Below are 17,427 nucleotides of genomic sequence, written 5' to 3' on the forward strand. Positions count from 1 at the left end.
GGGGGCGGAACCCAGATTGTGCTGGAGGGAGGAAGTTTTGAAAACTCGGATAGCATGACATTTGAGAATGGACAGCTCTTTCAAGGAGTTTGGAAAGAAAAGGAAGAAGAGTCTAGGGAGGTCGGAGATTAGACAGCAGGGAAGGGCAAGGAGGGTTTTTAGGATAGGGGAAATCGCCGCGGCCTGCTTGAGGAGATGGACATGGGCTGGGAGAGATTGAATAGTGTACTTGCCATGGGACACATGTCTCTATATTGACAGGCAGAACGAGGAGTCTGTGGCACAAGAGCAGGCAGTCAAAGTGGCTCTATGGTACCTGTGCATGACGTGGGAGGTGCCGAGGGCACATAGACAGTGAGCTGAAGCTTAAGGCATGTGAGCAGACAGCGTGAGGAGCCTGGGGCACTTAGAGAGTATGAGGAGTGGTGGGGCAAGGGCAGGAAGTCAGAGGAGCTTTAGAGTGCGCAGACAGGAAGTGTGATACACAGGCAGGAAGTGTGAGGAGCTTTGGGGAACAGGAGCAGGTAGCGCATGAAGAGGCAGTGTGATGGAGAATGTGGCACATAGGCGGTGAGAGGAGTGGAAAGCAGACAGGCAGGCAGTTAGATGCAGCCTGGGGCAGTGAGGGGAGTGTAGAGCTTGTCCGCATGCAGTGCAAGGCGCTTAGGACACAAGAGCAGGCAGTCAGAGAAGCTTTGGGGTACCTGGATAGGCAGTGTGAGATGAGTTCATAGGCAGTGAGAGGAGTTGACAGGTGCATGGGCAGAAAGTGTGATGGGGCTGGGGGTACATGGGCAGGCTGTGTGATGGATCTGGGGGTATATGGGCAGGCAGTGTGATGGAGCTTGGTGCACATAATCAAGCCGTGTGATGGAGCTGGGGGTAGACGGTCACAGAGTGTGATACAGCTGGAAGCACATGGAGAGGCCTTGTGATGGAACCATGGGCGCATAGACAGGCAGTGTAATGCAGCAAGGGGCATACAGACAGTGTGATAGAGCCTGGGGCACATGGTCAGGCAGTGTGATGCAGCAGAGGGAACATGGTCAGACGGTGTGATGGATGTGAGGGTATATGGACAGGCAGTGTGAAGTAGCCTGGGGCACATAATCAAACTGTGTGATGGAGCTGGGGGTAGAGGGTCAGACAGTGTGATACAGCTGGGGGCACATGGAGAGGCTTTGTGATGCAGCAAGATGCATGTGGCACTGCCCCCCACTATCTCAAAGAGAAGGCAGTAATCCATCAACCAACTAGGAACCTTCGCTCAGCCAAGGCATGTCTCCTCCGAATAAATCGTTTTAGAAGCGCCTGGGGAAATGGCCGCTCCTTCCTGATTCTGGTAGCCTTGGGCCTGGAATGAGTTGCCAGAATCCCTTCGGAAGGAAGAAAATCACCTTGCCTTTAGGAAATCATTGAAGGCTAGGCTGTTTATGTAAAGAAGCCTGAGAAGTCCGAATTCTTGGCCTCTTAACTCTGTCGCTCTGTTCAGCGCCTGGATGCCTTAGTGCTTTGGTGCTTTTGTAAGCAAAATAACATAACATAACATAACATAACAGCATAACAGACAGTTTGAGAGAGCCTGGGGCACATGGACAACCATTGGGATGGAACCTTGGGCACATGGTCAGACAGTGTGATGCAGCAGGGTGCATATGGACAGACAGTGTGATGAGCCCGGGGCACATGGTCAGGCAGTGTGATGGAGCTGGGGTACATGGTCATGCAATGTGATGGAGCCTCGGGCAAATAGAGAGGCTGTGTGATGGAACCTTGGGCACATGGTCAGGCAGTGTGATGGAACCTTGGGAACATGGCCAGGCAGTGTGAAGCACCAAGAGGCATACGGACAGACAGTGTGATAGGGCCTGGGGCACATGAAGAGGCTGTGTGATGGAACCATGGGCACATGGTCAGGCAGTGTGATGGAACCATGGGCACATGGTCAGGCAGTGTGAAGCACCAAGAGGCATACGGACAGACAGTGTGATAGAGCCTGGGGCACATGAAGAGGCTGTGTGATGGAACCATGGGCACATGGTCAGGCAGTGTGATGGAACCATGGGCACATGGTCAGGCAGTGTGAAGCACCAAGAGGCATACGGACAGACAGTGTGATAGAGCCTGGGGCACATGAAGAGGCTGTGTGATGGAACCATGGGCACATGGTCAGGCAGTGTGATGCAACAGGGGGCACATGGACAGGCAGGGTGACGGAGCCCGGGGCACATGGAGAGGCTGTGTGATGCAGCAGGGGGCACATGGTCAGGCAGTGTGATGCAGCAGGGGGCACATGGTCAGGCAGTGTGATGGAGCCTGGGGCACGTGGTCAGGCAGTGTGATGCAACAGGGGGCACATGGACAGGCAGTGTGATGGAGCCTGGGGCACGTGCTCAGGCAGTGTGATGCAACAGGGGGCACATGGACAGGCAGTGTGATGGAGCCCGGAGCACATGGAGAGGCTGTGTGATGCAACAGAGGGCAGATAGACAGGCAGTGTGATGAACAGACTCTCTTTCCATCTGTATGCACCCCCTCCTTTGCCCATCCGCTCCTTGTACTGCTCTCTTCACATGGCTCATCCCCTTGCCCCATCCTTAGTCACCTCGCCCTGACCCTCCTGTCACATCCTCTGCCCTCAGCTGCTTCTACTCTGCCCTGCTCCATTTGCCCCTCTTTGCAGTAGCTGCCCAGTTATGCCTGTTTCCATCTCTGCAGTCACCGCACTGACCCCTTTCTTTTCTCACCCATGTTCCTGTCCTGTCTGATCTTTACACACTCCTCTCTTTGCATTTCCCTCCTGCCTCAGCCACCTCGCTCCTCACCACACCTATCCCTATATCTTTCCGTGTTCTGTCTTTCCTCTTTCCCTCTGTTCACCCCTGCCACTGCCCCCTTCTTCTCCCCCTCTCACTTTTTCCCAGCCACCTTTGTGCATTTCCGGCTGCTTTTCTCACTAGTGTTTTCCCCGGGTTTAGCTTAATCTCCCCCCACAACTTTCTCTTTACTCTTTCTCACTTTCTCTGAAACGGTCCCTCGTCGCCCCTCCCACGCCCAGCTTTCTATGCTCAGCCCCGCCCCCAGGCGGGCCAGCTTCCTCCCCTCCGGGACTCCCCCCAACGCCCTCACTCGGATGAGCTCACAGCTTCCGCTCTCTGCCGTGCCCTGCCTGCTGCCTATATAATGGCACGCGCGAGCAGGGCCGGGTCAGAGAGCGAGGAACCAGCAGCCATGGAACCGCAGGCCATGCCCATCACCGCTGATGCCGAGCGCGGGGGGCGGCCCCGCGCGCCGCCCCGCTCCCGCGACTGCTGGTGGCAGCTCATCAGCCTGATGTGCCTGCTGGCCCTGGGGACCGTGAGCACGCTGCTCGTGCTCGCCCAGCGCCAGATCCAGGTACGGTGCCCAGGGTCACCGGTGCAGCTCCGGGCGCGCTGGGCTTGCTCTTTCATTGCATCCTTTGCCTCTCCTCCTAGACTGCTCTTCTGCTCTCATTCCTTCCCAGGTGCCCTTTCTGTGCCTTTTGTCACCCTCACATCTCCATTTGCACTTCCATGTTTCCGATTGCTTCTTTTTTCCCTTGTCTCGCTTTCTCCCTTTACTCTTCAGTTTCTTCCTAATTGTTCTCTCTTTTTCTTGTATTGTCTTTTTCTGTAATTCACTCTTTTGTCACTCATTCTCCTCTCTTCACTGCCAGTGCTCTTTCTCAACCCCTTATTCTTCTCTTTCTCTAGTCCTCATTGCTCTTCTCCATCCTTCTTTTCACCCTCCTTCCCTGTATCTTTCTTTACTCCTCCTCTTCTGTTTTTCCTCTCCTACCCTTTTCTCATACATGTTCCACTTAATTCTTTTTCCCCACCTCCTTTCCTTCCCCTCTATTCTATCTCTTTTCCCACCTCCTTTCCTTTCGCTCTCGTCTTCCTCTTGCAATTGGCCTCTTTACTCCTTTCTTCTCCTTTTCCCTATTTTACCCATGCCATGTTGTTGATCCTGTAATTCTATGTCTCTTTCTTTGCTTTTTTTAATTTTTTCCTCTCCATCTTTTATTCACTTTCATGCTTTTTAGTCCTTCATTCTCACGTTGCCTTGTTTAAGTTCTCCTTCTGTCTTAATCCTGTCCTTCCTATTTTCCTTCTTTTTCTCTCCTTCCCTGCTGCATTTGGGGCTTGACCTTCATGTTTTGCGCTCTCTCGCTCTTCTGCATGTAGGTCTTACTTGTAATCACCTCACACCCTCTTGGCATCTCATATCTCGCTCTCCCTCCCTCTCCTCGCTTTCTCTGTCTCCCTCTCTCGTGTCCCCCCTCTCTCTTTCTCTCACACTCTGTCTCACCCCCTCTCTCTGCTTGTCCTCTTTCTCTTTCTTTCCCCCTTTCTCATATGTCCCCTCTTGCAGATCCCCCTCCCCCCTGCCACCCTGTGCTGGGCGGCATCGCTGCCCCGTCCGTGGCCTCTGCACTTCTCATTTCCTGTCTTTCTCGTGAGGTCTCTCAGCTCTTTCCACTTCCTGTCTTCTTACTGCCACTCTGGTTACCTAGAAATGTCTGTGTGGGTAAAGGCGCAGTGTCAGTATGAGCCGAGTAACAGAAAGCGCGAGGGTGTGTGTTGCCATATGCCACAGGGCCAACCACCTGCAATAATAGTGGCCACTGGCATGGAGCCCAACGCAGACCAGCGTGCATGTTATGGCTGGGCAGTAGGTTTTATGAGGGTAATACTAATGTGTTCTTTATATAGCACTTCTGCGAAGCCCTGTAGATTCAACAAGTTTATAGACAGTTAGTGTTATCCATTCAAATCTGACCTACAAGTTACACGCAGTTCTCTGCAGTATTAACCTCTGAGCTGGCGTAGCATTATTCTAACCTCTGACCTGCAGGTTACCCCCAATTTTCTGCACAATTACCCTCTGTGCTGGCGTAGCATTATTCTATCCCGTGGCCTGCAGGTTATCCTCAATTCTCTGCACTATTACCATCTGAGCTGGCGTAGCATTATTCTAACCTGTGGCCTCAAATTGCCGTGGTTATCCTCAATTCTCTGCAGTATTACCCTCTGAGCTGTTGTAGTATTATTTTAACCCATGCCCTGCAGGTTATCCTCAATTCTCTGCAGTATTACCCTCTATGCTGGCGTAGCATTATGCTAACCCGTGGTTATCCTCAATTCTCTGCAGTATTACCCTCTATGCTGGCGTAGCATTATGCTAACCCATGGTTATCCTCAATTCTCTGCAGTATTACCCTCTGAGCTGTTGTAGCATTATTCTAACCTCTGACCTGCAGGTTACCCCCAATTCTCTGCAGTATTACCCTCTATGCTGGCGTAGCATTATTCTAACCTCTGACCTACAGGTTACCCCCAATTCTCTGCAGTATTACCCTCTATGCTGGCGTAGCATTATGCTAACCCGTGGTTATCCTCAATTCTCTGCAACATTACCCTCTGAGCTGTTGTAGTATTATTTTAACCCATGCCCTGCAGGTTATCCTCGATTCTCTGCATTAATACCCTCTGAGCTGGCATAGCATTATTCTAACCCGTGGTTATCCTCAATTCTCTGCAGTATTACCCTCTGAGCTGGCGTAGCATTATTCTAACCCGTGGTTATCCTCAATTCTCTGCATTATTACCCTCTGAGCTGGCGTAGCATTATTCTAACCCGTGGTTATCCTCAATTCTCTGCAGTATTACCCTCTGAGCTGGCGTAGCATTATTCTAACCCGTGGTTATCCTCAATTCTCTGCATTATTACCCTCTGAGCTGGCGTAGCATTATTCTAACTGGTGGCCTGCAAGTTACACACAATTCTCTGCAGTATTAACGTCTATGCTGACGTAACATTATTCTAACCCGTGGTTATCCTCAATTATCTGCAGTATTACCCTCTGAGCTGTTGTAGCATTATTCTAACCCGTGGCCTGCAAGTTACACACAATTCTCTGCAGTATTACCCTCTATGCTGGCGTAGAATTATGCTAACCCGTGGTTATCCTCAATTCTCTGCAGTATTACCCTCTGAGCTGCTGTAGCATTATTCTAACCAGTGGCCTGCAAGTTGCACACAATTCTCTGCAGCATTACCCTCTGTGCTGGCTTAGCATTATTCTAACCTGTGGCCTGCAGGTTATCCTCAATTCCCTGTAGTATTAACCTCACAGTCGGTGTAGCATTATTCTAACCTGTGGCCGGCAGGTAAGCCCCAATTCTCTGCAGTATTACCCTCTGAGCCTGCATAGCATTATTCTAACCTGTGACCTACAGTGTACACGCAGGTTTCTGCAGTATTACCCTCTGAGCTGGCGTAGCATTATTCTAACCTGTGGCCTGCAGGTTACACGCAATTCTCTCCAAGCTGTGTGTCCTCCTCATGTCCCGTTCTCCCTATCTCTACTCTAATGCAATAGTGTTGGCTTATAGGTGGTGCAAAAGCAGCACCTAATAGCCAAAACTAAATTAAGTAGACTAGGGTTGACTAGGAAGTGCAGCAACTCTCAGAAAGATGCCTTCATGTGTATGAAGGAAGGCACCCACACTGGGCAAGAGGCTGCGACAAGAGCTGTGCCCAGAACTAGGTAGTCTTGTCCACTGGAACGTGTACGCATTGATTACAGTTACTTTTCAATGTATAGTTTTACTTTAATGCCTATATGTGACTGTGTCGTTTTGCTTTCTTTCCCTATAGAAAGGAGCCAAAGACCTGCATGGCCACACCCCCTCGGCAGGTAGGTTGACTGGCTAAGCCACACCTCTGTGCAACCTTTCTCTTATCCAATCACAGACACGCACACACACACACACACGCACACGCACACGCACACGCACACACAAGACTTGACCGCACAACAAAATGTCCTTGCCTACTAACTGTCCCACTGAGGCAGTATTTATAGAACTGGCCCGATGCTTGTGGTCAGTTGGTTCCAGTGGCCGGGTCAGTGGCAGGCCCCCCCCCCCCCCTCTCCTGCTGTCCCGCCTTCATCGCTCTCATGTAAAACAAGAGCAAAGCTGATTGGACGAGGCAATATGTTGAAATGACCTATAAAAATCAAGGCTAAACCAGGAAGTCTATTCTGGCGAGCCTGTGCATCCATTCCCTGGTCTTTGACCTTTTTTAAAGGGACTCTCACTTTGGGAGCACTGGGATTGATTTATTGAAAGGACCAGGTGCTTTAAGTGCCTGCACTTACGCAGTGCACATGGGCCAGACAGGGGAATCCTGGGACCAGGTGCCTTACACATTGAAGTGAATAAAGGTTTGATTAACCCATAGTTTAGGGGCATGACAGGCAATGCACATGGGCACTGTAGAGTGGGATGGGGCAATGCCATGGCATGGAAGAGAGAGTACGTTTGGGGGGTGAGCAGCCTGGACGGGGAGAGAGGGATTATTTTTCGAGTGTGCGCTCATTTGAAGACGTGGATTTTGGTGGTATTTTTTATGGGGGGGAAGAGGATACATATTTATTTATTTATTGTGGGTATTTTATTGAGCGTGCATCATTGAACAAAAAGCGTAGGAGCGCTGTGCCCACCATGGATTTTGAGCATCTAAAGAGAAGGAACAGGAGCGGTGGCACAGGATTGGGGAGGAATAGGAAGGGCGAGTGTAGCTGGGGCAGAGGACGCAAGCAGAGGAGTAGCAGTGAATGAGCTACAAGAGAGAGGAAAGGGCAGCTGCTGAATTCAGTTAAAAATGAGAGGTAGTAATTTGTAGAGGGAGCAGTTACGCGTAGAGCGCTTGCCCGCATGGAGGTTGTGAGGTGAAGGGGGCAGGGAGCGTGGAAGGCTACCATGAGTATTTTGTTAAGGGGTGTGAAGGGTTAATGAGAGAGGCCCAGTAGTGGCTGGAGCAGAGGTCTAGGGGACTGAGTACAAGATGAGAGATTAGCGATTTAGTTGAGTAATATGACAGGACTGATCTCTCTAGTACTGGCCGCGGTGGACGTTGATGCTATGAATTGCTGATGTTTGAGGTTGCTGTCAAAGACGACCCTGAGGGGGGAATGAGGGGAGTAAGTCATGGAAGCAGAATATAGGTGACTCAGTAATCTGTCTCCTGGGAGGTATGGCAGGGGTGTTGCTAGGTCTGGAAAAGATCTGGGGCTACGGTAATGCTGAGACTGTCAGGACTCGGGGCTAGCTAGCCTTTTGGTTACAGCCCATGAGCTTCTATCTGGGGCTACAACCAAAAGACCCGGGACTAAAGTCCCCTCAACCCCCCCACAGCAACTCCTCGTTAGCGTGAGGCAGGCAGTGGTGGATGGCCCGAGAGGCACTGAGCGATTTCCTGCGAGAGTTCAGGAGGAAGGCAGAGGGGGGTGGCGAGGGTGTCACAAATATTGGAGCATTATTCTAACATCGTTTTTGGCTGAGGGAGAAGATGCGAGAGCAGGACACAAGCCCAGGCTACACGCGGGTGGACGCCGCCCCCCCCCCACTTTTTTTAGAGGGCACCTTGATATGCTAATTTCTGGTGACGCCACATTCAATTGGTATGTTAATGAGTCCCCCCTACTTGACCCCTGTGAGAGAGTGAGGGCACTGGTCAGCATAGTCCAGAGAGTGGAGGCTCCCTCCTCTGGGGGGAGTTGGCAGGCAGAGAGAAGAGGACGAGGCTGGTAAAATAGCAGCATAAAGGTTAGTAGTGAGGGTGTGGGGGGCAGTCTGGAAGTTAGTACGGAGGGAGAGGTGCTTTTAGACCAGTGACGTAGGCGGGGCACGTGTGGTTCTTACACATTTGGATTTCAAGAGTCATCCAGTACTGGGGATGAGCAGGGGCAGGAGTGCAGGTGCGGCCCTGAGAGTGATGTCTAAAAGGGGTACACAGCTATGTGAAAGTCCTACCTAAGGGAGGTGTTCCACGGGCATATTTGCTAAGGGGCACCCATTTGGTCAAGTGGGAAGACTGGGTTAGAACTCGGGGGTCCTGGTTCCCCAGTTAACAACAAAGTCACATGAGCACATCTCCACTTACACACTCGACCTCATCTTATACACTAGTTCAGTGTGATCTCTCAGTAGCCAGGCAGGGCATGAAACCAATACACGGCACATGCTTTTGGGGCAATAGTAGAATCTTTTGCTGGCTTCTAATGCAGCACCTGATCTGCATGGGCGAGGGAACCCTGCACTACTGCTCTCTGTGCAACAACTAGTGAGTGTGGGTGAAGCAGGTCCTGCTTTACCTGTCCTGTGCCTGAGGGTATCTAGTACTATTGCTGCCAGTGCTGTCCCTTTTGTGTGGGGAAACCTACCCTGATGCGTAATGTGTCTGATGGAAGCTTGCACTACTGCTGCCTGGGCTGCTCTACAGTTCTATTGGAGGGAGGTTTGCTCTGCTAACTTTGACATGCCTGGTCTGTGTTTAATGAAAGCTTGCATTGCTGCTGCCAGTGCTTTGCCTGTGTTTGTGTGATGGTAGGTTGCATGGCTGCCTATGCGGTACTTGTTTCTGATGCAAGGTTGCATTGCTGCTGCCAGTGCTTTGCCTGTGTTTGTGTGATGGAAGGTTGCACTGCTCCCTATGCAGTACTTGTTTCTGATGCAAAGTTGCATTGCTGCTGCCAGTGCTTTGCCTGTGTTTGTGTGATGGAAGGTTGCACGGCTGCCTATGCGGTACTTGTTTCTGATGCAAGGTTGCATTGCTGCTGCTAGTGCTTTGCCTGTGTTTGTGTGATGGAAGGTTGCACCTGTCCCTATGCAGTACTTGTTTCTGATGCAAAGTTGCATTGCTGCTGCTTGGGCTGTACATGTTTTGTGTAATGAAAGTGTGCATTACTGTCAACGCTGCCCTTGTTTATGGTGATGCAAGGTTGCATTGATGCTGCCTACACTGCAGTGTTCGAACTTGGGGGAACCCAGGCTCTATTTAGCTCCTGCTTGTACCTTGGAAGAGCTGGGTTAGCTTGAAACAAACTGTGACCAGGAGCTACATTTGGCTCTCTGGGCAAACTGATGCAGAACAAACATGCCTATGTGGAATTAACTCTGTGCATTTGTAGTAATCAATACATAAACTTCTATGCAACTTTAAAGCATAAAGGGGTCATAAAAAATGATATGTTTGCATCTTATGTGGAAGTTAGATGTGCGGAATGCTCCTGGTTCCACAGTGGTAGCTCCTATTCACTGGTTAATGCTGGAAACCCAGGAACTGCTTTTAGCTCCTGTTAATCAAAACCTAATTTCGAGCCCTGCGCTGTGCTTGTTTGTGTGTGATACAAGGTTGCATTGCTGCTGCCCCCACTGTACCCGTTACTGTGTAAATGAAGGGTGCACTGCTACCTGTGGAGTACAAGACTCTGTGTGTTGCAAGGTCGCATTGTTGCTGCTTACACTGCACTTGTTTCTGCATGAAAGAAGGTTGCATTGCTGCTGCCCACGATGCACCTGCTCTGTCTGTGATGGAAGCTTGCAGGGCTGCTGCCTGTGTTGTACCCTTTCTGTGTGTAGATTATGGTTTCATCCCCTAAACAAATCACATGCTATAACTCGATTTCTTCCTGTTTCTGCAGGTACCTACCCCCTGACTATGAAGCACAGAGCAAGTAGTCCAGAGAAGCCTGCAGCACACCTAGAAGGTAGGTCGCAAGGATACACGTGTCACAATCTCGCCCTCTTTTGGGCCCCATCAAACCCCACCTGCCATCAGGGACCAGCTCTGAATCCAGACACACTTGAAAACTCCAAGTCTATCTATTTGTGATCTGATATTGGTTATTTGTATAGTGCTTCTGGTCACCTGACGCTGCTTCAAAGCGCTCAAATTAAATGCTGGAAATGTGGCTACCAGACTGTAATGAATCCATCCTCTTGTTAGTTTGCGTTTGTGCTGTGCCACCATGGAACAGAAATGCTTTCAGTTTGGGGTTCACCTCAAGTTCTCCATGTGATTTACAGGTTAGAAACTGGGAGCAAAGAGAGAGAGTAAGGCGAGTGGGAAGCCAGACTGTGACATCACGGTCAGACAGTGACATCAATCAGACAGTGAAATGGCAGTCAGACGGTGACATCATTCTCTCAATCTGTGGATAGACTCTACCATCACAAGTCTCTGGAGGATAGCTCAGGAGCAACATGCTCGCCTTGGAAGCAAGACGGCACGGAGCAACACATGTTCGATCCCCAGGTCCGTGCTTAGAAACCTCTGGGTATTAATCGCGTTATAAATAACCTATCATATCAAATCATAACAGAGAATGCGATCACGCCTGGAACCTGACGTTGCATGGTGAGCAAAATGAGAAACCACATCTCCTCTGTGACACTGCTCCATGCACTGGACATTAATGTGGGACATCACTCAAGGAACCAGGCATACCATTGTGATGTCACTCTACAGACATCTTCGACATCCAGCAAATAGACTGCAACCTCACACCAGGAAACTGAGGTCAGGTTGTGACATCACTATAAATGTCTTAACTGAATCCCAGAACCAAACAGCTGCCTGTGACCTCACTCCAGGAACTAAGCATCCAATCATGAAATCTTTCCAAGAACCAGCTAGTAGCAGTAGGTGATATCACTCCAGGAGCCATTATGAGGGCATCTGTGAAACCGGATCTCAAATATACCATGAGTCCATGGACCAGAAGCCAAACTGGGGGATCAGTCCAAGAACCCGAAGTCCCACTTTGACATCACTCTAACACACAGGCCCCTGACTGACATCACTCGAAAGGCCATATGTCAGATTGTGATATCCCTACAGGTGTCCTCCTTCAGGATCCGAGATAAATTGTGGACCCAAATGTATATCCAACAGTGATATCAGACCAGCAACCCAATTACCAAACGTGAAATCACTCAAATAACCAGATGTCAGCTGAAGACTTATGTTAGACTGTGACATCACTCCAGCAACCTGAGGTCCGACTGTGACATCGCTACAGTAACTTGATGTTAGACTGTGACATCGCTCCAGAAAACTGAGGTCAGACTGTGACATCACTCCAGAAACCTGAGCTCAGACTGTGACATTGCTCCAGAAACCTGAGGTCACACTGTGACATTGCTACAGTAACCTGAGCTCAGACTGTAACATCACTCCAGAAACCTGAGCTCAGACTGTGACATTGCTACAGTAACCTGAGGTCAGACTGTGACATTGTTCCAGAAACCTGAGGTCAGACTTTGACATTGCTACAGTAACCTGAGGTCAGACTGTTACATGACTACGGGAGAAAGAGGTCACGCATCACTGTAGAAATCTGGGGCCAGACTGTGACTTGAATCCAGAAACTGCTGGTCAGATGTTGACATCAATCTGGAAACCTGAGAAAAGGCTGTGACACCACTCGAGGAGCCCTGCGTCAGATCTCCACTCGATTGTCGGTGCCTGTGCAAGAAGGAAGTGTGCAGACTGTGACATCACTACAGTAACCTGAGGTCAGACTGTAACATCACTCCCGAAACCTGAGGTCAGACTGTGACATTGCTACAGTAACCTGAGGTCAGACTGTGACATCGCTACAGTACCCTCCGGTCAGACTGTGACATGACTACAGGAGAAAGAGGTCACGCACCACTGTAGAAATCTGGGGCCAGACTGTGACTTGAATCCAGAAACTGCTGGTCAGATGTTGACATCAATCTGGAAACCTGAGATAAGCCTGTGACACCACTCGAGGTGCCCTTTCCACTCAATTGTCAGTGTCTGCGTACGAAGGAAGTGTGTAGGTGTGCAGCGAGGAAGAGGAGTCCAAAGCGTGCTATAGGTTAAAGGAAGGAGTGTACAATACACAGAATGACAGCATCTTTTTTTTCTCGGTGGTGTTGCGGTTTGACACAGGAAATACCCACATCTTCCCTGCCACTGCATTTCTTTGCAGGTTTATGAGCGTTTCTTGTGTCATTGCTACTTTTTGTAAAAGTGATTGTGTGCTTGGCTTCAAAGGCTACAGTGGATTTAAAAACTTATAAACCATACCTAGGTTTAGGTGAGTCATAAAGGGCACAACTGGGATTAGGTTTCTAATCATTTAAAGTTTGATTTTGTCAAATCCCCTGTAAAGGTGTCTTAGGGGAGTCAAAACCAACTGTAAATGACCCAAATTGCATCATTTTTGTTTCAGATTAAATGACATGTTTATACATCATTTCATGCCAGACACTCTTTACTTCAAAACATTGAAATGCCCCTCCCTTGCTTGAATCAGATTGCAACCAATTCAACTCATCAAAGCCCTTATATAAGGGACTTGTCACGCAAAATCAAATCGGCCCACAACTTGAACAAAGCAAAATAAAAACAAATCATTGAAAAATGAAAAAGTTGACAAAAGTTCAACACAGAAGGAGCCATCAAGTATTCATGTTTTTTCAAGACGTTCAAAACAGTGCTTTCATATTTAGAATACTTTCTGCTTTCTGCTCCAAATTTTAAATCATTCCAACAAAATCGAATGCCACTTGAATCAGACTTGAGCCGGATCCCCAACCCGTAGTGTAATCAGGGGCCCAATTAATATGCACAACTAATGATTCCAAAATCTACAAGCCATATTTAGTTGATTAGGTGAGTTACGAATCTAGACTCCATTTTCAAACTACCCACTAATATCAGCAGATAGAAGGCATATAGACGACGTAGTTAAACAAATCCGTTAATTTACAATGCTCAACTCACGTTGAACACAATCACTAATTTCAAAACATAAAAGCCATATTTAGTTTAATCAGTGATTTCAAGATTGACAAGTCCCATTTGGTGCAGCTCCTGAACGTTTTGATGGTTCAAATGCATATTTAGTAAGTCCATCAGGCTATTTGAGTGTTCATTTCCTTCTTTTTATATGGATAATGAGGGAGTTCACAAACAAAATGGCATATTACGAGCAATCCGTGAGTTGAGGATTGACAATCCATGTGTTCTGTAGACAGTCAATGGTTTCAGATTACATGGGCCATTTCAAACACATGGTGTCCAATATTTCATATTTCCAAAATCCTACTTCGTATCAATTATTTCGGAAATTGCAAGCCACATTTAGTAAACACAGTGATTTCTGCATTAACAAACCACAGTTGGCAATTGTTGGCACAAAGTGCTGGAATTTGATAACAAGATGAGGGATTTTAATTAATGAAATCTCTTAATATGTGGATTCAATCGGGTTCAGTAAATTTTGCATTTGGAAGAAATCATTATCTAAGCGTCCTGTGAATTTTGTGTGCTGCAAAAGCCGACTTTGCCTTTTACATAGAGGTTATAAATCAATACTAACTTCAGATAGTGCTTCTTGAAAGCACATTATGAACAGTTATTCTAAACCGTGGTTATGGAAAATGCTGTCAATAGCATGATCACTGGTTTGCAATTTGAAATGTGAATGGCGAACCCCAAGTTTAAACAGGAGTGTTTTGTAGTGGGGGGTGGGGATCTCTGAATTTAGATTCCCATTACAAAATATGAATTACCAAGCCCCAAGTTGCTCATTGCCTTCATTAAATATGCCTTGTGGATCTTACCCAAAGTAATTGATTATCCTTACAAAATGTGCCTACAGAAACCTAAAATCAAGGTTTCCGCATACTGAATTTGGTGTTTGAAGTCTGAAATCAATGACCTATCGACAGTGAACATGATTTGCGAATCCTGCATTTTCTGAGTGTATTCAATTTGTTGCATGAGTCATAAAATCCATTATTATACATACCAAACATGACTTAATTAATCTTGAAATCACTGACTAGCGAATCCAAATGTCTTGTTACATTTTTGAATCTTTGTCTTTAAAAGCACACACATTGTTTTAGTGGTTCTGATTCCAATTTAAATGAGAGTCTTTAAATGACTTTTCATAAAATCTCAAATACAGTCATCAATTGAACCAAGTGACCGGTATGCTTCGTTTTTGTGGTAGAATTCTGGTTGTTCCCCTGTGCTTACCTCTCATTTCTTCATGGTTGCAGGCATCAATGGTACCACCAGTGTGGAATCGCCTGAGTGGCTGGACAAGATCGGGCACGCCTTCACTCGGGGTCACCTGCAACTCCACAACAACTCCTTGGTGATTCCGGCCAAGGGTTTTTACTTCGTATACACCCAGGTGGTCTTCAATGGTGGCAAATGTCCCAGCAATGGCGCCCTCTATTTATCGCACACAATATTTCGCCTCTCCAAGAACTACCCGAGACGCACTTCACTGGTGAGCGCGCAGAAGTCTGTGTGCACTGGGGCAGCACCTCCACATGGAGAGAAGTCGAGCAATGCCTGGTTCCGATCAATCTATCAAGGTGCAGTGTTCCAGTTAGAGAAGGCGGATCAGCTATTCACTGAGACAGACGGCTTGCAACACGTGGCCTTCTCCCACGGCAAAACGTTCTTTGGGGCTTTTGCAGTGTGAATGGGCTGGCAAGAAATTAGGGCAGCCAGGGTACTGGGTGCTCTGACACTGCACGATGCACAGGTGCTTATTTATGAGGAGAAAAAGAGATTATTTATTTATTTATTGAGTCAAAATGGAGACTGTTGGCAGTGCACACAAATGCCAAGTGTGCACATCGCTTGACCTGCGCACAGAGATAACTAACGCACCACTCCCAGGCAACTTTACTAGCGGTGGTGACTAGATACTCATGTATGGAAGTGCTGCTTCATACAAGTCCCCCCAGAATGCAATGACGGAAGTGCTTACGCAAGCTAATTTGCCATTCTCTTCCCCTAACGGACAATAATGAGGATAGAGGCTTGTGGTGCGCTGTGATTTGTCAGAGCTGCGGTAGGTGTTACTGGTCACCCAATCAAATCATCCTCAGCCCAGCTCAGAAGCTGGACGAATGCCTTGCCGGTCATCAAGCAGAGTGGCCAATCACTGCGACAGTGACCCTTAAGTGACATCTTCAGCTGTGCTGCCTCCAGCCTCTCACTGACTCTTCTCTGCCAAATGAGCCAAGGGGAGGAAAGTGAACTTTCAACACTGGACATTTGGTGGTTTGTATTATGTTTTTCCCCAAAAATGAGATTTAATATATATTTATATATTTTTGTTTTATTTATTATTTGTAATAAAGGGTATTTTTAAACTTGGATCTTCATTCTTTCATAATGAACTTACAATGACAGCTCTTCTATAATAAGAGTGATCCTCCCTGTATCCATTAGCTTATAACCAGCACCCAGTGACATATCTTCTATCCGAAGAGACAGGCCCTCCCTGTGCCTAATAGCAGCTAGCACACAGTGACAGCTCTCCTGCAATAAGAGACAGCCTCCTGCATCTTGTAGGCTATCCCTTCTACAGCACTGGCCGTTGGGGGCTGAGGGGGCCCCCAGTGCAGATCTCTGGTCACACTGGTGCTTACATTGTTGTTCTACGGCCTCAAAGACTCCGTCTCCACACCTAACCCGTGCAATACTGTGGCATAAAGTGCGGCACAGGCAACAAGTGTCATAACCGTTAAGTGGCGGCGGCCATGTAACACAAGCAGCCCCCTGTGTAGAACCTTCGGACGATTTATTCCAATATATTATCTAAATATTACACTAGACTGGGGTTGTCCAACTCCAGGCCTCGAGGGCCGGAAACATGTTGGATTTTCAGGATACCCCTCATTAATATTCAATAGATAAATTTGCATGCATTGATTCTAAATGTATGCAAATCTTTTCTGATGAAAAGTAATGAGGGATTTCCTGAAAACCATTCCGGATTCTGTCACCTCCATGCTTCGAGGGTACACTTGAGAACAACTCAATCCCAACATGTAATCACTTACTTCCTGGTAAGCACTAGAAAGTGCCCCTGCAGGTGTACCCGCGTTCACAGGAGCATTCTGCCCTTTTCTGACCAGCGCTGTGCTTTGACTGTTCTACACTGACTCTACAGGCATGTAAACACTCACAAACTCCATCCGCTCCCCTCAGCACCTACATCGATACAACTATTTCATGTACATGTGACCTTTCTGGTGAGCAGGTCTAGGTTACACTTGGTAGGGGCACTGCACGGCACTCTCCAGATAAGCCGTGGCGCTTTTAGACCCCTGCGTCTATATAGGCCTGTTACCTGTGCTCAATGAATTTTCTTATACCATAAATTACTGGCTCCCATGCACATCTTAACAAACAGTGCACAGTGACATCTGTCATGTGAGACACCCCTCTAGGCAAATCATTGTGATGTCTTCTGTCCCACTTCCAGCTGCACCTCCTCAGAGGCATTCTCCCTTTCCTCACCTTTACCCAGATACTCAATTTCTCCAGAGCTCTGATCCTCTCCAGGCTGGACTACTGCAACAGCATCTCTCAATCTGCCTAACTCCTCCCTTCAACTAATCCAGAACAGGAGTGCAAGACGTATCCTTGGCCTCAAGCCCAGGGACTGCATCTCTCCAGCCCTGAAATCTGTCCACTGCCTCCCGGTGGCCGTGGGGATCACGTTCAAGATCCTCTGCATCATCCGCGAGGCTTTCTGGGGCC

The 17,427-nt window shown here is 48.2% G+C and overlaps 1 protein-coding gene across 1 annotated transcript; it reads left to right on the forward strand.

Moving 5' to 3' along the window:
• The first annotated feature begins 3,150 nt into the window (after positions 1-3,150).
• LOC138521894 (lymphotoxin-alpha-like) lies at positions 3,151-16,035 on the forward strand. Its single transcript, XM_069635055.1, has 4 exons — positions 3,151-3,396; positions 6,685-6,724; positions 10,517-10,582; positions 14,919-16,035. The coding sequence occupies exons 1-4, from the start codon at positions 3,184-3,186 to the stop codon at positions 15,350-15,352; spliced, it is 753 nt and encodes a 250-aa protein (XP_069491156.1). The 5' UTR covers positions 3,151-3,183; the 3' UTR covers positions 15,353-16,035.
• Positions 16,036-17,427: the final 1,392 nt, after the last annotated feature.

The sequence above is a fragment of the Ambystoma mexicanum genome, chromosome 13 (assembly GCF_040938575.1).
Source record: "Ambystoma mexicanum isolate Mex_15411 chromosome 13, UKY_AmexF1_1, whole genome shotgun sequence".
Taxonomy (NCBI): domain Eukaryota; kingdom Metazoa; phylum Chordata; class Amphibia; order Caudata; family Ambystomatidae; genus Ambystoma; species Ambystoma mexicanum.